Here is a 22,600-nt window from a genome sequence, read left to right on the forward strand (position 1 = left end):
CAGGACAAGAAACAGATGTCTCAGGCATATCACGGAGCACAAGCTCTAGGCAAGGTGAATGAATGACTCATTTGATAAAGCAGCATAAGAACAGCAGTAAATGCTGCTTTCTGGAGATACCATCTCCCCAACTCCATTCCTCTGTCAAGCCCTATAGTATTAGTTGTTTAGGCATAATGCAAAGTATTGTCTACAACAGGATTCAGGACTACAAGTCAGCTCGAACTGCCCAGGCTCAGACATACTTATTTGCTTGGCAAGTTATTTTAAAATATTCCAAGATTGCAGATATGCCGATTTACACACCTCTAGGTCCCTCCTCTTATTCTTGTTTACCTCATGTTCAACCAGAAATAGAAGCACTTGCTGGTTTGATCCTGCCTAGCCATTCTGGGTTGCCCTTCATGCTCTGAAGGAGTGCATTTTGTGGAAAGGATGGGAGAGGCTGCAATCCCAGTGCATATGCTCCCCAGCATGCCATGCAGTCATGGGGGAGAGCACAGCTCTGTACTCTTCCCTCTCAAGTGTGACTGCATCTGCTCCTGTTGGCAGGGACTTTATACTGAAAAGCCAAACCACAAAAGATTTTATTTTCAAGCAGTGAAATCAATGTGATGCCCCAAAAGAGAAGAACTAGATTAGACCTATTGCATTTATTGAAAAATGTGTTTAAAAAAAAAATAAATCTGGGTTTGCATTGCTAAAGTTGTCAAGAAGAGTTCAAGCGGGGAACACAAAGAAGGAAAGCAATTATTAGGTGACAATACTGCAGCTGCTGGGTGATGGCATCTGTGTTTACACAGCATTATGCCTCAGCTCTTGCTAAGCCAACACTATTAGACATTTCATGACAGTTTCAGTTGCTGGAGTAATTGAGGTGTTGCTATTTAGGATTCTGACAGCTGGAACAAGCTGTTGTGTCCCCTATCAGCCACTAATTAACAACGGTCACTTTGTGCTCCATAGCAGAAGTCAAATTATGTCTGACCAAGTCTTCTCTTGACTGTGTACTATATAAAAAAAAAAAGTTGTTTCAAAATAATAGGTCTCTGCAAGACTTAGAAAAAGCTCTACAAAAATACGGATCAAGACATTGGTTCTAGCTTGCATATCCTTCTTTTAAACACTGCTACTTTTCAGAATTATGCTATTATTGCTCAAATTATGCTCTCCTTGCTGCTCTCCAGGCTAGGCTCAGAAGGTTGTAAGAGGCTTCTGTCTACTAGGACTCTCTTCTGCACAAGAAGAGGGTATTAACAGGGCTCCCACTTTAGCACACAGGAAAGCAGGAATTCCTGCTGGATGTGCTTCAGTGTTAAGGCTAAAGGCAAAGTTTAGGTAATGGTCATTAAAGAGAATGAAAACAAGAAAAAAATGGACAGATGAAAAAGGTCAAATCCTCCTCTCAGAAGGGTGGTTTTTTTTCTCTCCATAGCACAGGAAGCCTAAAAAAAATCTTTGATCCTAATTCAGGCACCTCAGCAAGATGAGATAGACTGTAAATCCTCCAGGGTATGTCTCCTACCCTGGCATCTCCATGTCCTCAGCTTGTAATCCAGCCAGGTGACTCAAGCAGAGGGCAAAGGAAGGAACATGCCACAGCCTCATGAAACAGATCAGCTCTCCAAGAGGAACAAACAGGAAATCTATCAGGACTCAAATCAGTTTTAGTCTTGTTATGTGAACAGACACAAGAGTGTTCTGGGAAGGGCAACTTTTTACAAAAGCACAAAATCCTTCCAAGTCAAAGGCAAAGGCTCAGAGCTAGTTGTTTATGACAGTGGACATCCCTCTGGAAGAGTCATTATGAACAGTGTTAAGGCAGCAAATCACAGCTTACAAATTCAAAAGCAACAACTTATTCAAGGAAAAAAAATGCCTTTCTGTAAGTGGTTGTGCACATTATCAGCAAAGTCAGAGAGGCTATGTGTCCAAATAGCCATTGCTCCTCCTGCGGTGACTTATTCTGGACTCACATTCTGCAAGATCACTGACATCCGGCAGGAAGCCGTACCAGCTGGCCTTGCCTTCCCTAGTGCTGCTGCTGGGTCACCATCCTGACCATTTTCAGTGCCATCTCTCCTTGATCAGACGGTACCTAGCACAGAGATGAAAGCATGTGGTAAGCAGCTGCAATAAGGAAGTAGATAGCAAACGTATATGCATCTTCAGTTTTCTTGCTGATAATGGTGCATCGCACCCCAAGAAGTGTATTATTTACCATGTGCCCAGCCTTAAGAATCCAGAAGAAAGCAAAGTTCTCATACACCTTGTGGAAAGCAGCTGTCTCAGTGGATTCTGGAGACACATAGAGTGCCTTCCACCTTTGCTGGTTGAACTGGCCCAAATTAGGCCATTTCAGTTTCCGGATCCATGCCTCCTGGCCTGTTAGAGATAAGAGATATGCTCGATTACCGATACTGACATAGCAACTTGGGAGTCCTAGTTCAGCTGGATGCCCGCCGATGTATATCAATATAGTAGAGTTAGCAGAAAGTCTCTGTGTACTCAGATTCTAAAGACAATTTTGCTATGCCGAGGAAAGTGACCAAGGCTGTCTTCAGGACAAGCTGAAACAAACCAGTGGAGGGAGAAGGGAAAAAGCAAACAGTGAAGATGCAAGTGAAAGGGACTTACGATTGCACAAGCTGAACATGTGCCTCTTAGAGGCAGATGTATTGACATGTTTTGCTTTACTCCTCAAACACTTTAAACATCCTGCCATGGAGAAGCATCTCTTGGAAATGAGAGGAGACAACTGCTTCTCCGTTTGTTACAGTTGCTCATCAAGAAGAGCCTGGAAAGGTTTTCTGTTTGCAGATTCCTGCTAGAGAAGGTGGAGATCAAGACAGCAAAAAGACCAGTCCCAGGACACCAAGGAGGACAAAGTTCCTACCTCTGAACTACTGGAAGAATGTACATGTTAAATGCAGCTCAATTTTAGCTCAAAATGTGATAAGCTGGAGCACCACTAACTGCTAATCTGTTTTAACAGCCTAAATACTCTGTTTCCTGATTTATTGCTATGTTGTTCACGAAGGGCATCTGAATATTTAAATGGGCAGAGACAGACAAAGGATAAAGCCTTTCACAACACTGGAAGATGCTTGCGCAGTCTGTGACTGCAGATTATTTACATCAATAAGAAAAGATGAATGGAAGACAGCACAGCAGTCTCACAGCATGAGGCATTCCAGCAACACTTGGCTTGGCCCCAAACTGCTACTTGATCAAGCCTGCATCTTTCAAGCAGCAAGGGACAAACAAAGCCCTTGAGAGGCCAAGACGTGCAGGGGCCTACAGACGTTGCTGAGCAGCAGGTGTGATCACTCTTTAACTGCACCCTCCCTGATTAATTACCAACACCCTCGTTCCATCTCACCTGGCACCATGCTCTCTGCTGCAGGCCACTCAGTGAAGGTTGGCCTGTGTTGTACACAAATCTGTATCAAGATATGGCCTTTGCCCCAGAGAACAGGATCTTCAAGGCACAGCAGGAGAAGACAGTCTCCATAATCTCCATATATTTATTCATCTGTCCTCATTTATAACCATACATACATATATATGTGTCTATCCAGAAGAATTTAGGGAATTATTAGTTACCTACTTACTTACAGACTTCACTGAAACAAGGAGTTATTTATGTTGCAGATCCAGTTCCCAACAGTGTAATGGAAGTAAAGGAATTGTCTGTCTCAGAGGGATGTAAACAAAACATACTAAGAGCTGCTCATTTATGACTGTAGTACTTAAGCGTTACCAGTTAGACAGGAGATCTGCACAGAAGACTGGAGAGATCCAGGTACCAATATTACTGACAACTTCATGTTCTACACATTACGTGTTCTGTTCCCAACCCAGTCAGGAATTCCTTACCCATGGTGTCAACAATGAGATCCAGCTGCCCATTATAGACCGTAACATTGACCTTGGCTGCCAAAAGCTGATCAACAATATCAATGACAGGTTTCATGAAGTCCTCAGCCATGTTCTCAAAGACATCTCTGGACTGGCCTGGTTGGAACCAGAAAGAAGAAAAATTTTAACTGATGGAGAACGTCATCCCCAAGCTGGGGCAGAAGCAACTGGCTAAGGGTTCTAAAATGCAGTTCTAGGCCAAAGCATCAGGCAGTGATTTATCAGTCTGAGTAACTAAAGAGAACTGGAAAGCAGCCATGCTCTCACAGAGCGTTGTAGCTTCTGGCTCCTATTACACACATATAGGGTGCTGGCATCAGCCCTTTAAGCCTTCCTTTCTGTGCTAGGCCCTCCCCTCCACGCCATGCAGCACTGCACGATACCAGACTTCTGGCAGAGAAAAACTGAGAGGAATTTCAGCAAGATTGCATGAAAAACAGAAACCAGCTGTGGAGATGTGGAGGATCTTCTTCCTCCCCCTGTACTTTTAGCTGCTTGGCTAAAGATAGATACAAACAGCAGATTCATAATCACATCTGCTCCCATGGGCCTGCCCCATTACATGTTCATATCTGAGAATAAGTCCTCTGGGACCCAAGGTTAATGACAATTTAATGTGACTGCTTACTACAGTAAAGTATCTTCCTACAGACTGCAATGCTGCAAAAGGCAATAATGCACTCATTAGATCCACATTAGCAGACAGGAAAGTACCTCCCCATTTCACACAGTCAGGAATAATTTTTAGCTTCTCTCTGATGGGTCCATTCATTAATTCATTTAGGCTGTCCTTATGCATATTTTTGACATGGCGTTGGTAAAGCCCTGCCGGAAAAGGGAGAACACACTTTCATTAGTGACATGTTTAAGACAGTTACCCTGCACAGGTAACAATTTTCCGTGTTTCCGTGTTACAGTCATGGCCAAACTCTTTTCTAATGAAAAATACAACACCACAGAGAAATTTGCATACTTTTACTAGAAACCACTGATGTAAACCCTTATTTAGGTCAGAGGATGATATGGGAAGAACCCAACCATCCGCTTCTACTTTTGGCTAACACAGCACTTTTTCAGAGGACCAGCCTCTGCTTTAGCCACTTGGTACAGACATTTCTTCTCCTCAGCAGACCAGTTATTTTTGAGCTGCCATGCTTATATTTTGGGAGGTAATTGTGCCGTTCACCTTACCTGCTGAGGCCAACAGAAAGAGATAAAGAGCTTGAAAGAAATTCTACACATTTGTTTTTCACATTGCTGCATGAACATAATGGAGCAAGAGAGTCCAATCAGACTATTTATACTGATGAGACATTTTTGTGTCCTAGCTTGAAGACAGAAATGAAAGACATTAAGAGGAAGTAACTTAAAGGTCATAAAACTATGTCACAATTATACTGACTACCTCCTTGGAGTAATTTGTGCAGGATGTCACAAGGTGGAGGTGTAATCTATACAAGGGTTGTTCCACATTCCTATTTATCCCTATTTATGCAAGAGCAAACAAGTTCTGCTCAGGATAATATCAATATCCTTTGGATCTGAAGGCTCCATTTTAAGGAAGTGCTAAATTGAGCACTAAACTGTCAGAGCTGAAGGTACACAAATACAAACATAGGGCCTCAGAAGCTCAAGAACTTAAAATACAACTTACTGAGATGGAGATTTTCTTGTTCATTTGATTTCATTTCTGGAACCTCCTTAGTCATGATGTTATAAAAGTTCACATTGTCTGTGTTCTGGAAACACAAGATAATTTCAGTAACACTAACACAATCATTTCTCAGATATGAGGAACAGACTCTTTTCTGAAAAAAAAGAGATAAATTCTAAGTAAAGGACCCTGTAACCTGCCACTTCACCTACACATCAGGAAGGTTTCATGGAAGTTTGGAAGTTTTTATGGAAAAAACTTTGGTTTACGTTTGCATTGAGAAGTGGGGAAGAGTTTTCTCAAGTCTGTGTTGTTCACACATGGGCTGTGCCAGAGATGCTATTTACTTCTCTGAAACAGATGTGAAGCTACAGGAAGCCTTACACCCTGCAAATGACTGCGGATTCTCATTACTCGATAATGAGAGTTGCAACGCCAGATGATTATTTCAGATGGTCTCTTCTGCTAGATCTAGTCTAGCCTGATTCTGCCTCTTGCTTAACATCCTCTCAACCTACAGCCCTTCAAAATATAAAATGCTTCCTCAAAAATGTGGTGATAAGTATCAACCATCCCTCTTTTGGAACTGCTGACATCTGGACAAGTCCAAGAATTGTAGAACGGCAGTTCCGATGCAGACAGCAGACTGTCTGCATCCAAAGGACAAGTGTGAACAGTGTTGTCATTAGAGAAGTTACTAGTGATTCCTGAAGCCCTGCTTTATTCAATTTTTGAATATTTAAAGTTCTGATGCATAGGTCAGAAATCAGCTCACAACAGCAACTCTAGAATAACAGAAGCGCCTGCACCCTGACAGCGATATAACAACTGAAAGAGAAGACAAGCAGGCTTGAAGAGAAAGGCCAAATGGGAACCGCAAGTTCCTTCTAAACAGTAAGAAGTGAAACCCGCTACGTTCAAGGCACTGTCAGTCATGCTGCAAAACAAAAGAGCAAGAAAAGGAAGACACTCTAGATTAGTCTTTCAGTTTAAGGAAGCCAGAGCCTTACTTGTACTAAAAGGAAAACACAAGAAAGAGGGAGATTTTGGAGAAACCCTTCAACAGGAGAAACAAGAGCAAAACTTTACTTAGCTTTTAAGCTGGAACTTGGTAAGTAACAAGGTGCAATAACCCACAGTAACAGGACATAACTTGAGGTTCCTTTTCCATCCTTTGCACCTATGGTAGTTCTTTAGAAATCTATGCTTAACTTGAAATTTGTCTCTTGCTGGATGCAGTTTTCAAGGAGACATAGCTCATTTAAGTTGAAACTGGGTTCTACAGAAATCAATGGGATTAGTTGCATGCTAAAAATTAAGCATCTATTTAAGTGATGTGCCAGGTTGAAACCTTGCTGCAATACTGCAAGCCCGTGTGAGTCGTCCTACCCACTGCCTCTTACAATCACACAGCAGCGCACAGCAAACAAAGAGCTCTTCTACATCAGCGCTGGGATAAAACACACATTGGGCAGGGGGCTGGATGGAGGATTCCAACCCAGTGCTCACAGAAAGGATAACCTCCCCAGGCACCAGTTAGTTATTAATGCTGGTCACAGAAGATCTCACCTCTTCAATGACACCTTCAGCCTTGCCCCAGAGCTCAGTGGCCAGCCCATATTGATTTTTATTTATTGCATCCATGATTTCTTTAGCAACAGCAGTCACATCTCCTAGACCATTATCATCAAGGAGAGACTGGAAGACAAACAGAAGGAGGACAGCTTTGATTATAATTTTAGATTCATTTCTCCATGCATTCAAGGTTTTATTCTGGCTAAGAGCTAACCTTAAAAATCAACATCCATTTATACTGTGTGGCAGTACAAGTAATTAAGTGAGTTTAAGACGGTACTTACAGTGCTGTAAAGGTAGGGCCCCCAAGACAGCACAGAGTCTAAAGAAACAGAACAAATTTCAAACATCTAAGTTTTTTACATACTATTTCCTTTACTTTTCCTTTATTGTAGCAAGAATGATTGTGACAAAAATATATGGAGATAAATTAATCAGTAAAAATGTACTGTCAGCTCAGCCTAGCTTAGGTTATGTACCACAGAGCAGGTTTCTTACAAATCCTGAGAACTAGTAAAAGCACTGCAATGTCATTAACCCCCTGAATGTTAATCAGTGAAATTTATTTAAAGCAACAGACATGTTCTTACCAAAGTGTTCTCACCCCAGCACTGCAGCACATTGCTAGAACGCGAGGAGAGATCTGACAAGTGAATGGGCATTGTCTAAACTGTTTGCAAAAGTTACAGGGAAAAAAAACAAATGGTTATAAAACAAATCTGTTTTATAACAAGTTTGTTTATAAGGTCTCAAGGATCAGCTGATAGGGACAGATAGGAGTCTGCTTGATATTGTCCCATGCTGCAGAGAATCTGTGAAGCCTGCCCTTGCAAATCTCACTGAAGGGCCAAGGGTCCTTTAATTTGTTTTTTTGTCCTCCACTAGACACACACTGTTTCTTCCAGGTCTGCGAGCACATCAGTTCCTCAGCCCAAGGTCTTCTTGTGTAAAGAAAGAGAAAACCTCAGTTGCAACCTTGTGAATCATCTGGTGGCCACAGTTTAAGTGCTGGCATTTTTGATTCAAGGTACCCATGGAATGATAAAAAACCCAACAGAACAAAACAGCAAACTACCCCCAGTCTGAGGATTTTAAACATACCCAAAGGCGAAATCCATGAGTCTCCAAGAGCAATCCCCATAAAGTTGCATTTTATAGTCCCTTTTTGAACAGCCTTGGTGAATAAGAGGAAAAACAAACAAACAAACAAAAAGTAAACTTTTAGATAGATACTCATAACTTTAGAATCAGTTTTCTTTACGTGAAAAAAATAAGTAGCAGTCTGAACTAAGCAATGGGGACAGCGTATTCCAGGAAATAGAAGTACTTGTAGAACACCACGGTTTGAAGTGAAGCATGAACTATATCCTACAAGTACTTACCCCATGCAGCTCTAAAGCAATGCCAGCAGCCATTTTACCTCCGTAAGATTCTGAAAATATGTAGAACGGTACGGTCTGGAGAGAGAGAAACAATGAACCCATTGGGCAGAGGGCAGAAGATACCTCCAACCGTCTCCCACATCCCACAGAACCCAGGCACTGGCTGTTCACCTCTCACTATCAAACACTGAATATTTTTCTGATTCTAAGCTGCAGATAAGATTTCTGTAACATCCTAGTGTAATTACTGTGGGGACTTTTGAAGCAGGCACTTCAGTATTTTGGAACTAGAAATAGCCATGTCCTACATGCATCTTGGATCGCACCGTAGATAATAATCTCTCCACCCCATTGCTTATCTAACTGGCAGCAAGTTCAAGAGACCACTTCTGAACTGTGGTAAATAAGAGGCAGTGGTTATACCTGCACTGATCCCACCAAATGCATGCTACCTAGTAGCAAACACTGCCCAGCTGGATTCTGTTCACTACTTCTTTTTGAGATCTGTTTAAAAGCAGAGAAAAATATGATTCTAACCAAGAATTCAGTTCACTTACCTGGAATTCTGTTCTACATGTGAAGAATTCTCCAAGGAAAACCATCATATCAGAAACTACTGCGGTAAGGTTTTTGGCAAACAAGCTACAATCATCCACATAACTGAATCCAGTGCCCACGGGATTATCCACAAACAAGATACTGGCTGCCTGCAACTGTACAAGCAGAAAGAAGGTTTGTATGAAACCTCAGTTCAGCACCAGTGCAAACCTTAGTTTTGATGGCACAAATGTCTAACTGAACCACCAAATCTCTGGCCCTGAAAGGACTTGCAGAAACTTAGGTGCAAGTCCAGAAGAGAAAATCGTACAGGTGAAACTTATCTGTCAGAATGTAAAATAAGAGGGTTTTTCTTTTGGGTTGCTGGCCTTCTGTGAAATTTCTATAGCAAATGCTATAGTTGTATAGTTACCAGTGTACAAATAAAACCAAGAGATCAGCACACAGGTAGCTAGCATGGCTCAAAGCAGTAAGGCTCACAAGGAAAGAGGTACAACAAAGTCTTTCAATTTGCCCAATCTGCAACAAGAAAGGCACCAAAAATCCCAGTGATCCAAGGGCAGATCACCCACACGATCTAGGGAACTCCAGAGCAGTTGGACTATTGGTAGCTCAGAGCACAAATACATTTCAATGAATAAACCTCCACCTTCACAAGCAGCTGTAATTTGTTTTCCCTTGAAGGCCAGGCTGGACCTGTAATTACAAGCCACTGGTTATCCAGTGCCAGCCATCCAGAAAAACCTCTATGACTGTATGCAATGAAGCTATGACCTGAAATAACATCTTTCCAGAATTTCCACAACTCACACATTCGTGGAAGCCCAGACATATTCCATCAAGTAAAATTCATAAGTCTACTCTTCAGTTCTTATCAAGGCAATTCCTGTAAGCCAGTTTATTAGCCATACTATTTTAAGATAAAATATTACAGTTCTATTGAATTTTAAATGAAAACTGTTCTGTGCATTTTTGTGTAGCAATCATCTTCTTACACAAGCAAACACTTGCAATCAGGAATTAGAAGCTGAACTCTGTACTATACCCAGGTTGTATTTCTTGGTTTCATTTCTTTGTCTAACGGACCAATCTCTTCAAAGTTCCCAAATCCACAGCCTGAAGCTCCTGGACCTCCCTGTGGGGAAATACCAAATGACAAATAAGTTAAAAGGCAGCACGGTATAGATATGACAGATAGGACAAAAAGAAAAGCAAACCAGTAAGTAGAATGACAGGTTGTAAATTAAAAAAAAAAAAAACAAAAAAACAACAACTAAAAACTTTTGCACTAGATATTAATTGGCAAAACAGGCTCTCTTCCTCATCATCTTCCATTTTGTGTACACGTGTCATTTCTGAAAGCAAGAATTTAAACAGAGAAGCAGTCACTCACTTGTGAAAGCCTCTGCCGAGTTACATGCTACATGAGCGCAGTTAGCAAAGCCTTCCCCTTACGCCCTTAATACCCAATGCAGAAGTTAGCTATCTACAGAGGTCTGCAAGTCATCAGTTTTATCAGCATGTACAGTGTGTGCATCTCACTCTGAAGAAATAACCCAGAAAAAGACCAAGTCATCAAGTGATTATATTCAACATTCACTTCTGAAATGTATTGCTGGAGGTGAATGCGGAGCACACACCACTGCCTTTTATCAAACTGTGATTGAATGGGACCAATCTCTAAACAATCACTGTCTCTCTTACTTGTTTCCTTTTAGAAATCTTTCTAAATTTCTGATTATTTTATCTACTCTCTCTCTCTCTGAACATTGTTTAGACTGTAAGCTCTTCAGGAAAAGAGCTATGATGCTACAATGAACTTGTAGCATCTGGCACAGAAAGCACTGCTGCTGATAAAAGATAAGAACAAACCTCCATTTCAGCAATTTAACCTGATGGAAGATGAGCACTTGAGGGCACCTCACTATTACAGAATGGTATTTTCATTACTTCTTCCTAACCCACATACCTCATTCTCAAGGTGAATCATTTAGAATTGGACAATTTTGAACCCTAGTTCTGCAGAGCTGCAGGATACCTGTCAGACTGATCCAGGCACAGATGGAAAGAATTATTGTTTAAGTGTCTTTCACCAAACCTTACCTGAAGCCACAAGATGAGAGGTAATTCTGTGAAGTTTTTTGTTGGGTTATTTGCATAGTAGAGCCACCAGAACATGTGGGCCTTACTTCGAACTTGCACATATCCCCATAGCTCCTTGGGCTCTTGGGATTGTCTCAGAACTACACCTTGAGGGGGAAACACAAATAAAAATCAGCTAGGTAAAAAGGCTCAGCTTTGAGTTTCCCAGCAGATCTGTTCCAAAACACTACATTTAAATCTTGGGTGTGATAATTAGAAGTGCTTCCACTAAAAAAAAAAAAAATACTGTAAGAAATCTGCCTATACTTACACCCACACATAGCTGCATTATCATCAATGAATGAAGTTAAGTGTGTAATTAAGTGCTGACTTATCAGGGCCTGACGTTACAGCAGCTGCCAAAACAGCAGCCCAATAGCTACGATAGTTCTTTCTATCAGGGAAACATTTGAAGAGTAACCCACACCAGCTTCAGGGGCACCAGGGCTCCTTCAGGGATCCAACATTTTTATCTTAGTCTCTGGGAAGATCACATAATTTTACAGTCCCCAAGAGGAGTAAATGCAGGACAGACAGAGGGGTCACTTCTAAATGAACCCAAGAGCTCATCCTAAACTCAATGAAGTCAGTAGAGTCTTGTCAGCTTAAGCAGTCAATCTATTCTCCACCTAGGACACAGATGCTTTTGCAGAAACGGACATTTGAAACTACATCCCTCAGTCTTCTTGGTCATGAAAGAAGGCAGCAGCCCACTGGAGAAGCAGCAACAAGGCTTCCTCAAGCCACAGTGCCCAGTCTTTGCTGATCCACAAGACACAGCGCTGAACAGGTTATATCGGTGTGGACAACATCACACTTTCCTGATCAGCCCTCACTGCAGCAGCGGTGACACCCTGATATGGCTGGTTTGCTCCCTACAGCCCGCCGAAGGGTCTCACAGGTGAAACAGTGCAGCCGGGGACCGGTGCTCTTGTCAGCCAGTATCAGACAGCGCCACAATAATCTCACGCTCACAGGCACGCTGGCTTACATGGCTTCTTCATCATCCCTCGCAGAGGCCAAGGAATGGGGGAGGGTCTGGGAGTCTTTTTCAGGAAGGACAGATGACAGCTGGGGGTAAACCAGCAATGAGAAGTGCTGCGCTGGTTTGCAGGGAGCCTCTTTCACCCATTTAACCCAGGTGAATCAACTGGGACCTGAATTTCCACATTCATAGAATCAGGGAAACAGTTTGGGTTGGAAGGGACCTTAGACATCAGCCAGTTCCAACCCCCCTGCCCTGGGCAGGGACACCTTCCACTGGACCAGGGCACTCAAAGCCCCATCCAAGCCAGGCCTGAACACTCCCAGGGATGGGGCACCCACAGCTTCTCTGGGCAGCCTGTGCCAGTGCCTTACCACCCTCATGGGGAAGAATTTCTTATACGTAATCTAAATCTATGCTCTTCCAGTTTAAACCCACTACCCCTCATCCTATCACAACAGGCCCGACTGAAGAGTTTCTCCCCGTCTTCCCTACCAGCCCCCTTTAGGCACTGGGAGGCGGCTATAAGGTCTCTCTGGAGCCTTCTCTTCTCTCAGCCTGTCCTCACAGGAGAGGTGCTCCAGCCCTCCCATCACCTTCGCAGCCTCCTCCGTTCTCGCTCCAACAGGTCCATGTTCTCCTATGTTGGGGGCTCCAGAGCTGGACGCAGCGCTGCAGGTGGGGTCTCACAGCGCGGAGCAGAGGGGCAGAATCCCCTCTCCCGACCTGCTGGCCACGCTGCTTTCCATACAGCCCGGGGTGCGGTTGGCTGCCCCAAAGGGTTCCCGGGACTCCGGGGAGCGCAGACCCCCCACCAGCCGGGGAAGGAGGAGACGACTCCCAAGGTCACGACGGACCCCAGCAGAGACATGCCGACAGCCCTGGCCTGGGCTGCCCCCGGGCCCAGCCCCGAGCTCGAGCTGCTCCCGCCGGGGTCCCGCGGCCCCGGCGCTTTTTCCACCCCCTCCGCCGCGTCCCGCCCGGCCACCGCCCCCGGCGCGGCGGTGACGGCCGCTGCGAGGCTCGGAAAGCTCCCGCGGCTCAGCCCCGGCTCTTCCCGGCAGTGGCCGCGGGCCGGGCCGTGCCCGGAGGTGGTCGCTCCAGGACTGCCCGGGGCACGGCCGCAGAACCGCCCGTCCCGGCCCGTACCTGCCGCCAGCAGCAGCACCGACAGCCCCACGCCCGCGCGCAGCGCCTCCATCCCGCCAACAGCGCCCGCGGTCCGCGCTGTCACGTGCGGGGGGATCAGCCCGAGTTCGCGCGCCGCCCGCCCCTTTTGTCCCATACGCGGCGCCGTCGCCCTCTCTCTCCGCCCCCTCCTTCTCCTCCGAGATGGCGGCGGCCGGCGGCGGCCCGGTGCGGCTGCGGCTGCTCTTCGACTACCCGCCGCCGGGCAGCCCGGGCTGCGCGCTGTGCTGGCTGCTGCTGGAGCCCAGCCAGGTGCGCCTGGTCACCGACCTCGTCAGCCTCATCCGCCACAGGTTCGGCTTCAGCCGGCGGGCCCGCCTCAGCCTCTTCCTGGACGGGGCCCTGCTGCCCCCCACCGAGAGCGCCCGCCTCGTGCGGGACAACGACTCGCTCCGGTACGGCGGGGGCTGCCCGGGACGGGGCCCGAGCTCGGCCGCCGGCAGGAGAGCGGGGGTCTCCTCAGGACCCTCCGCCGGCGCCGCGGGGGGGTGGGGGTGGTGTCCTGAAGCGCGAACCCCGCCGCGGGACACGGACACGGACGGGGCCTGGCGGATCCATCCTCGGGGAAGCGGAGGGGCTCGCTCGGGCCCCCTCCGCGGCTCCCTGTGTGCTCGCGGACACCGTTCCGCAAAGCCTGCGCTGCCTGAGAAACCCCAGGGCGTCTGAAAGCGGCCGAGAGAGCCAGGGCTTGGAAACGGCAGGGCTGGCAGGAGAGCGCTGCCTCCACCCCCGGTGCTCCGCGACCTGCCCCGGGCCCCTGCACCGCCTGGGCCCGCCTCTCTAAAAGACCCGACCGGAGCCGCGCCCCCCGGTGAGGGCTGGGGCTCTGAGCCTTGGTTTAGGATAACGATGCGGAACTGTCCGGTTAACCGCATCCCGCACTCCCAAAAGACAACCTGAGTCGCTAACATGTAGGGAAAAGGTGTTAATTACGCTGAACAGTGGCTTTTGTTTTCTTGACAGAGTAAAATTGGAAGAGATAGTCGCAGATGATTATGAAGAGACAGATGATGGCTTCTCTTATACACCAAAAGAAGACAAAAAAAGGCATAGACAAAAGCAGGACGAGGAAGAATTCTCTAGAAATGAAGAAAACAGGCATAAAAGGGAAAAGAAAAAGAATAAGAATAATCCTGAGTATTCCTCTTGTAGGGAAGAGACCTCTGTAGATATTTGGGACTCTCAAAAAAAGTACAAGAAAAGAAAAAGAAAGGAAGAAGCTAGCGGAAGAAATAGACTCGCAGAAGGTAAGGAAGAGAGCTCTACTGACCAATCTAAAAAGCTTAAAAAAGCAGAGAGGGAGAAAGAGTTGGCAACAAAAAAGAAGGATGAAAAGCAGACAAAGGCCCCTGCAGCAAAGATGGCTTTAGAACAGAAAAATGAGAAGTCTTCTCTAAATTCTGGTAAAAATAACACCAAAAATATCACAACAGGGTCCAGAAAAAAGAGGGTGGGCTCTTCAGATTCCTCCAGCACATCATCTGACAGTGACAGCAGTGAACTAAACATAAAGCAAAATAAATCTTCCCATAAAGCTGTAGGGGCAACACTTCCCAAAGACAAATCCCAAGCTGCTACAAATTCTCATGGGAAAACCGTTGTTTCTAATAAAGTGACTGTAAAGTCTAATGCTGAAAATTCTACTAAGACTGCAAGTAGTAAAAATGCTAAAAAATCCTCATCCTCTAGTTCAGATTCTGACTCGAGTACAGAGGATGAGAAAGTGGCAACAGCACAAGACGGTACTGCAAAGGAAAAGTCACTGCCCCACAATGCTGCAGCTGTAAAAACCAGTACCACCAAGGCTCCCAAAGCAAAGACCTCCTCTTCAGAGTCTGATGGTTCAGATTCAGAAACACTTGTTATTAAAAAACCCGCAGCAAATGCTGGACTGAGTAATTCCATAGCAAGAAACAGCACTAAGCAATTGACAACCAGTGTTCAAGGACCACTTGCCAGCCCAGGTCGTGGCAGGGGGCGTGGAACAGGAGAGGCTAACTTCTGGAGAGGACCTAGGGGCCATGGGTTTCGTGGGATGATGAAGGGCCAAGGCCGTGGGAGAGGAGCAAACCCTGGCTTCTTCTATAACTACAGCAGCGAAGGCCAGAAACAGAGGCAGTTAAATGAAGCTGCGACAAACACTTCTGTCCTTGTCCAGGTGAGTGACTTACGCAGTCATAGGTCACCTTTCTCTTGCAGCTTGAACTATACAGAAAATGTGTGCGATGAGAGTAATTCACAGAAGCAGAAATAGATTAGTAGAATAAAGGTTGATAGTAAATCTGTTATTTACTGTAGCTCCATTTAGCAGCCTGAGGAAGCATTTATGAAACAATATTTAAGTGATTGTATTACATATCTCAAAACAAGCACTTGGATACAGACCTTATGCTTCTCAGAACTTCTTACAATCGGTGCAGCACAAACATTGTCTTCTGTTTCTATCAATACAGTAATTAAATCAATGGGTTTACTGTTTGTTTCACAGAATCCTGTGGAGGTCCCCAAGAGAGACTATAGCGTGTTACCTCTTCTAGCTGCCCCACCACAAGTGGGAGAAAGAATTGCCTTTAAGGTAAAGAACTTGTGAAATACCGAATGTTAGCAGGCTATAATTGTTTCATTTGGGCCACTGTAAGTTTTGCAGTACATGCTACAGATAGCACAGTCCTGACAGCCAAAAGCTTGTACTGAAGAACTGATTCTTACGTTATTCTGGGGCTGTTATCCTAGAAGTGTAAGAGTTAGGGAGCAGTCTTCATCCTACTTATTCTTTTTAAAAAATGTTGTTTTAAACTTAGGCAAATGCTTCAGCACCTAAAATGTCTTGTGTCTAATGTCTGTAGGCATCTCTGAAAGCATTCACTCCTCTTGCTGTCTTTCTAATCTAATAACACGATGGAAATTGTTATGGTTTTTGTTCTTGGCTTGAAAAAATTGTTCTGTTATCAAGCCTGACTGATTTTTTACAAAGGTCTGGAGCATGTGCATAGGTTAAATGCATTTCTTTAGACTTCCTCTGTTTGTATAACACGAAGAACTGCTGTCTCCGCTGTCATTTCAGTGTGAATTTCCATGTACATTTGTACAATTACTCTCTTAGCTGGCACACAAGTCAGTTCACAAATAATAGAATTTTCTGGTTGCACCTTCACAAAGTGAAGCGGTGGGCATGTTTTGAAGGTTTATGTTTAAATAAGAATGCCAGAAAGAAGCATGCTGCCCCTCTCTTTCCAATGTGCAAGGAAAGAGCATTAAAATTAGATGTTATAAAAAGAAAAAAAAATTCTTTATGCTGTTACTTCTGCCTATAGCGTTTCTACAACATTATTGCAAATCTTAGCATACAAATAATTACATTAAAAAGTAAGTGAAAATGAAATCACTGCAGTTGCAGAGACTGGGATCCGTCTCCCTGATCTCCTCTCACAGCCTGACCTGAACACAAATCCTTTGGAGCAGGGAGTCCTGGAAGGAGGCTACTGGGGACTGGGATTGGCATCAGGATCCAGGAGTGGGAGACTTGGTTCTTGCACTTCCCTCTTGCTGAATAAACCGTGTCTAGGTGGCATCACCAAGGACCAGGAAAAGTTGTAATTTGTTATTTGTGTTTCTTTGAACAGCGCTTGGAACTAACTGAAAATTACAGTCCTGAAGTTTCAGACTATAAGGTACTGTTTTTCTTTCCTCCCTTAATTCACTCACAAAACTATTATAGGTGAGGTAAGGCTTAAATATTTTGAGGTTGTGCAGTATTTTTCTTCTTGTCCACTTGACTCCTCAGGCTATTCCTGGTGCAGCAGTAAAAATAAAAACTCTAGAAACCAAAACTAAAGGAAAAATGGAAAGGTGTAGCAGTTATTTTTAAAAAAAAACCTGCAACCATTATTAATGATCATTAATATTTTAGAGATGGCAAAAAATTCTGACCGTCAAGTAGAAAAATGTAGGTGTATTCAAGTCTACTGCTGTTTGAAGTCAAGGCAAATTCTTGAAACTGGTGCAAGTAAAATTTTGTAGGTACTTCAAGTAACTTTGTTTCTGGATAAGTACTGACTTAAATGACAAGGATGGTGACAATGAATTACTTTGGTTTGTTGATGTCAATAACTGCAGATTGTTGAGCTTTAATACTTTGCAGATTTTACACACAGAGATATACTTCCTCTAACTGTGGTCAAGTACCACAGTGGTTGTAAATGTGGAATAGTTATCCAGTGCTGAAGTGTATCGTATCTGATTCTTTTCTCGTTGCTTTATGAAGGAGGGGAAAATAATCAGTTGGAATGCTGATAAAAAACAGATCGAGCTTGAGATCCTCTCATCGTCAGCAGGACAGTGTACGTACCCTGGGACACCAAATGCTTGTTGTCATGCGCATCACTTGAGAACACGTAGTCCGAGGCACACTTCACGTTTCAGGAGCATTTCCAATTTTTTCAGGTTCCTTCTCAACACACTGCTCCCCTGCTCCACTCCCTCCCCAAAAAAAGTTATTTAAATGGAGAAGTTCTAACACTTGCTAGTTGCATTGAAGATGCTTGTAGGTACTTAAGAAATGAAAATCGTCCAGTCAGTATGAGTAGTCACTAACTCATCTCTACTGTGGTTTTATTTCCTCAAGAAATTAAAATTATTGTATGGAATTGCAGAGAAAATCTTAGCTCGTAATACCATTCTTTATTATGTCAGTGAAGCCACTGTCTTCAGTGGATGTGGAACCGAGTCCCTGCAGTGACAAAGTGCACTTCAGACACCTGAAATGATGAATGGCTCTGAAACTGAATGTGTATACTGCAGTTGCCATTTAAGCCAGAATTAATGAATCATCATCATATGAGCATTTTCCTCAACTTTAGGTAGCATATTGTTGATTAACTTTTTCATCCATATAGTTATATTAGATAATTACCTTAATTTTGGTGTGTAGTATTCAAGTCTACCTCGGATTTTTTGTTACAGTTATGAACCCAAACACCCACCCCCAAAAGCCCCTGCTTTTGACTAGCTTTCTAAAAATGGCAAACATTTAAACCTTTTTGTGTATAGTTAATGGAGTTGTTCGTTTGTATTTAAGTTGCTAAAGAGCCGGGGAAATTCGATCTGGTTTACCAGTCTGCAGATGGAGCAGAACTGATAGAGTACGCTGTTCCTCAGGATACAAAGGTACGTGGGTGTCCTGTTCTGAAGCCTGTTAGAAGTTTCGCACCGCTGATGTGTGCCCTGCTTTATGCCTCCATTGATCTCAGTGACATTCCCTTTATAATAATGCATCCAATTAAAATAAATGAAAGCAAAAATAATTGTTCCCTTCTAGCAAGAATGTGCATGATTACTAGATAAGAAACACTTATTGCGTGTTATTCAATGAACTAGATTCAAACTAGTCATCAAACTGTGTAACTCTTTGTTTTGGCTAATAAAATAAACAATACCATGGCCAGATAGAGTATCACTTCTTACAAGGTTACTCGTTTCATGCACTGTTCTTCTTGCCTGCGTCTTTCCTTACCCAGGCCGTCAGGCAGGCTGAGGGTCATGAAGAAGGTCGACGAGTCACAGGAAGGATCTGTGGTCCTTCTGTTCAAGTCTAGACAGAGCATAATGTCGGAGAAATTGCATCTGCCTGTATAGTTTGTGTGTGCTAAGTATTGCCCGTGTTTTGTTTTCAGATTACTGAAAGTTGGGATGCATTGATAGAGCCAAGACTGATTGTTGAGCCTCCAGTTAACGGATCCAGCACTGAAAATGGAGCAATCTAAGATGTGAACAAATGTAAATACTTGTACGGACTTGTTTTGTGAAATGCTGCCTTCTAGTTCTGAGGGCAGCAGATGCACTGGTAGATATTTTTAATAAATGGTTTTAAAATGAAATTATGCCAAAAGGAAAAGAAACACTTTTTTCTTAGGTTGTGTTTTTACGTATACAGGAATACTTTGTTGATTATAGGAAGTCTTTAATACAGATCTGGGTGGGTTTTTTCTTAATAGAAGCGTAATAGCATTTTTTATATCCTACTGCTGCAAGCTGCAGAACTGGAATGGTTTGATTAAAAAGACAAAGTAGGACCTTGTACTGTCAGTAACTCCATTTCAATGTCTGGGTTTGGCTACAGCCATGTAACTGCCGTGCAGAGGTAGCTTGCTGTAAGGGTAATTAAGAACATTTAAAAATGAAATATAAATATTGTTGAAGTGCATGTCCCTTCCTCTGCAGCTGCAGAGCATGATACAAATGCCATGACCTTGCAGTTCAAAGTTCACCTGAGTATGTCACGAAAAGCTTGTGGATTTCAAGCTTGTGTAATTTTGAGAGGCAGATAAATAGTATTGGTAACTGTCAGCTCCGCCTAGAATGAGTGGAACATAACACAAATCCCTGGCAAAACTGTCCCAGTGTGCTAATTTCTGTAGGCTCCAAAACCTTTCTGTTTGTTTGTTTTAAAGCAAACCATTTTGCCCTTTAAGTGCTGAAGTTTCTGTGCTGCCTTTCTTTCCTTCCTAACAGCAGAATGGGTCACCAGGTGGTGGCAATGTGCTGCACCGACATCCTGCTAAGTAGTGTTAAGGTAGCACCTCGTACCATGTAGTGCTTGCATCTTGGCAAGTCTTATAATTTAAGATAATCCCTGTGCCAGGTAGTTGACTTTTAAACAGAAGACATGGAGAAAAAAAAAACCCAGATAAAAAAAAAAAATGAGAAATTGTACATAATAGTTGAGCTAGCAAGTACTCTGACTAGTGCATGATTACATTAAAATACTGCACACCTTTGTATCATCCCTATTACAATGTCCTGTTTGTGAAGGAAGCATTTTTATATGAGTAAAACTAATTTGTGTATTGTGGTTCTCTTTAATGGCCATTATTTTATGTTAGAATTTGTTTTTTAGAGAAAGGGACAGTTAGATTCATGTGTGGATATTCTTGCAAACTAGACAACAAAGAAAATGCCAGACACTCTAGCACAGTCATGCTGAGAAAAAAAATTTTAAAGATTATGGAAATATTTTTTTTTCTAAAGGAAATTGTTAATTTTGAATTCTTATGAAATTGCAAAAACTAAATGCAAGTATTTCACAGGATTTTAGAGCAGGATTCCTCTCTTGTTCTATTGTCTACAGTGCATTTTGGCTACAAATCAAATGGATACAGAGTCCTGGCTGTGACAAACAGACGATGGTTGAAAACAAATATACCCCAGAAAGGACATTTTGAAGATAAAATCTTGAGTTTCATTTATCCATTGTTATCAAGTTAGAGTGAAACTACTGTTTCAATGCACAATTTAAATCAAGCAAATGCAGTCTGAGGCTGCTGGCTGACTGCCCTTCCTGTCACACCCATCCACCTCTTGATAGAGCCGCACACACAGTTCCTCATACCCGGGAGCCAGGGAAGGGCTGCGGCACTAAATGGGTGAGAAATGCGGAACAGGACAGACTGTACGTGAATCCCAGGGAGGTGGTGATGCTCTAAACAAACTCTTTTTGCTTGCTTTCTGTCCCTAGAGTTTTGGGGTCTCCTGCAAGCCCCTTTTCTGGGGCAGCCCCAGCTGTCAGTCACAGGGGCTCCTTGCCAGCATCCTCTATGCCATTTAGCATTATGGGTTTGTTTAAAAATTTTGTTACAATTTTTTAACAAATTCCAGTCTCATGACTCAAAATGTGAGGCCATGTTTGAGCTGGCAAGCTACAGTCACACGTGCAAACACACTATAGGCCTACAGACACGATGAGCACCTGCTGCTAGAGGCTGGCAGCCAGAACCTGCTCAACAGATCTTAAAGACATTAAAGTTTGCTGTTGTGACTACAGACTTTGCAAAAATGCATTGAGGCAGTGTCAGCTCTTTAGGAATTTGGGGTTATTTATATGGGGATATAATGGGAAAACTGTACCTACTTAAACCACTTTGAACATTAAATCCAAAAATGTCAAAGAATATCAGAACACCTGTCTCACTGCTCAGCTACACATACGGAGGAACAATTTGTTCTGTTGTGCTTTTAACCTCCTGCTCAGAGTCCGAGTGGCACTTTGAACCCGCAATATCTGGGCAAAGACTTAGATTTAGTTCAAAAACATATGAAGAAGTTCTCAAGTAATTGCAAGGAAGCAAGAGAGTAGTAACTTCAGTAGCTATTTAAATAGTAAAATTCTTCAGTAATTTTTAATGTTAAACATTGCTTTTTAGACAACAGGTGTGGTTGGGCTTACTCAAAACAGAATTTCAAGCCCTCATTGACAATGGAGAACTTAAATCGTTCATCTGAGCTCTAAACATCCCGTGTTCTGCTCCAGAAGCAAAAGCTACCATTGTGAGGGTGTGTATTCACCCTTTATGTTTGCATACCTTCATCTGCATCAGTAGATACAAGATGAGTGCTGCAGAAAATGCAGCGAAGGTGCTGAGCCTCTGAAAGACGATGGTGGCTTAGTCCAGATAAGCCCAGGAAGAAGTGCTTCGTTCACCTACAGAAAAGTAAGAAACACAAACATTAAGAGCTGCTCTTTGGTCCCCTCTCCGGTGGCAGTTGCACACATTGCAATAAAGCATCCAATGTTTCTGTTAGAAACAGCAATTATTCAACAGTTAGATTGAGGGAAAAAAAATTTGAGGAAGTACCTTTTGCTGAGATGGTTTCCACATTCACAGTGCGGTAAGCTCTGCGCTTTGCAAACACTCGATCGACAACAGCTGATGTGACCTTCAGCAGCCAGGCTGGCCGTAGCTCAGAGGAAAGCAGCCGGGGCTGGCGGCAGCTCGCCCTGGGCATGGCAGGAGCCGGGTTCACACGTTCGGCTGGCGTCGAGCACGCACGCGCTGGCAGCGGCGAACAAGGCGGGCAGCTGCCAGACTGTGCTGGAAGGTCCGGAGTTTTCTTTTTGTCCAGTTTCGGGACGGGAAAGCAGTTTCGCCTGGGTGCATGTTCGCATCCGAAATTATTCACCTGGGTTTAGGAACTAAACCCGAGACCTCCTGGGCAGGGTGGCTGCGGTCGGGGTCGCTGCCCCGGCCTCACCCGGCCCAGGGCCTCCATCGGGATGGGGCACAGCGGGGCCGCTCTGCCCTCACCCCAGTCACGGCAGCCGCCCTCGCGTCTGGGCCCACCTGTGAACCCACGCGTGGAAGGCGGCTGCGCTCATCCCCGGGGAAGGGGAAGGTGGGGAGCCGCCGCGGCCCAGAGCTG

At 44.1% G+C, this 22,600-nt stretch overlaps 2 protein-coding genes across 4 annotated transcripts; one reads left to right on the forward strand and one right to left on the reverse strand.

Moving 5' to 3' along the window:
- Positions 1-1,744: 1,744 nt before the first annotated feature.
- On the reverse strand, positions 1,745-22,459 carry SCPEP1 (serine carboxypeptidase 1). 3 transcript variants are annotated; one of them, XM_086762152.1, is made up of 14 exons: positions 22,036-22,459; positions 21,763-21,881; positions 11,194-11,339; positions 10,136-10,225; positions 9,090-9,245; positions 8,533-8,607; positions 8,252-8,324; positions 7,435-7,472; positions 7,145-7,273; positions 5,576-5,660; positions 4,636-4,746; positions 3,880-4,017; positions 2,222-2,385; positions 1,745-2,098 (listed from the first exon to the last, which is right to left on the reverse strand). In XM_086762152.1, the coding sequence occupies exons 3-14, from the start codon at positions 11,266-11,268 to the stop codon at positions 2,033-2,035; spliced, it is 1,200 nt and encodes a 399-aa protein (XP_086618278.1). In that variant the 5' UTR covers positions 11,269-11,339; positions 21,763-21,881; positions 22,036-22,459; the 3' UTR covers positions 1,745-2,032. The 3 variants fall into 3 exon arrangements, with proteins under 3 accessions (XP_086618278.1, XP_086618279.1, XP_086618277.1); XM_086762153.1 differs by lacking the exons at positions 21,763-21,881; positions 22,036-22,459 and adding exons at positions 12,208-12,303; positions 13,367-13,384; XM_086762151.1 differs by lacking the exons at positions 21,763-21,881; positions 22,036-22,459 and adding an exon at positions 13,367-13,464.
- COIL (coilin) lies at positions 13,550-20,255 on the forward strand. Its single transcript, XM_086762146.1, has 7 exons — positions 13,550-13,800; positions 14,369-15,563; positions 15,894-15,980; positions 17,029-17,076; positions 17,670-17,745; positions 18,483-18,571; positions 19,078-20,255. The coding sequence occupies exons 1-7, from the start codon at positions 13,550-13,552 to the stop codon at positions 19,165-19,167; spliced, it is 1,836 nt and encodes a 611-aa protein (XP_086618272.1). The 3' UTR covers positions 19,168-20,255.
- Positions 22,460-22,600: the final 141 nt, after the last annotated feature.

This window comes from Chlamydotis macqueenii, chromosome 18 (genome assembly GCF_036417535.1).
Source record: "Chlamydotis macqueenii isolate bChlMac1 chromosome 18, bChlMac1.mat, whole genome shotgun sequence".
Classification (NCBI taxonomy): Eukaryota; Metazoa; Chordata; class Aves; order Otidiformes; family Otididae; genus Chlamydotis; species Chlamydotis macqueenii.

Coding starts and splice junctions, on each gene's coding strand:
- SCPEP1 (XM_086762151.1), bottom strand. CDS start 13,418: ATGGAGGCGCTGCGCGCGGGCGTGGGGCTGTCGGTGCTGCTGCTGGCG. Junction 11,340..13,366: donor GGTGCTGCTGCTGGCGGCAG/GTACGGGCCGGG, acceptor TTCCCCCTCAAG/GTGTAGTTCTGAGACAATCC. Junction 10,226..11,193: donor CTCTCATCTTGTGGCTTCAG/GTAAGGTTTGGT, acceptor ATTTCCCCACAG/GGAGGTCCAGGAGCTTCAGG.
- COIL (XM_086762146.1), top strand. CDS start 13,550: ATGGCGGCGGCCGGCGGCGGCCCGGTGCGGCTGCGGCTGCTCTTCGAC. Junction 13,801..14,368: donor CGGGACAACGACTCGCTCCG/GTACGGCGGGGG, acceptor TTTTCTTGACAG/AGTAAAATTGGAAGAGATAG. Junction 17,746..18,482: donor CTCATCGTCAGCAGGACAGT/GTACGTACCCTG, acceptor TTTGTATTTAAG/TTGCTAAAGAGCCGGGGAAA.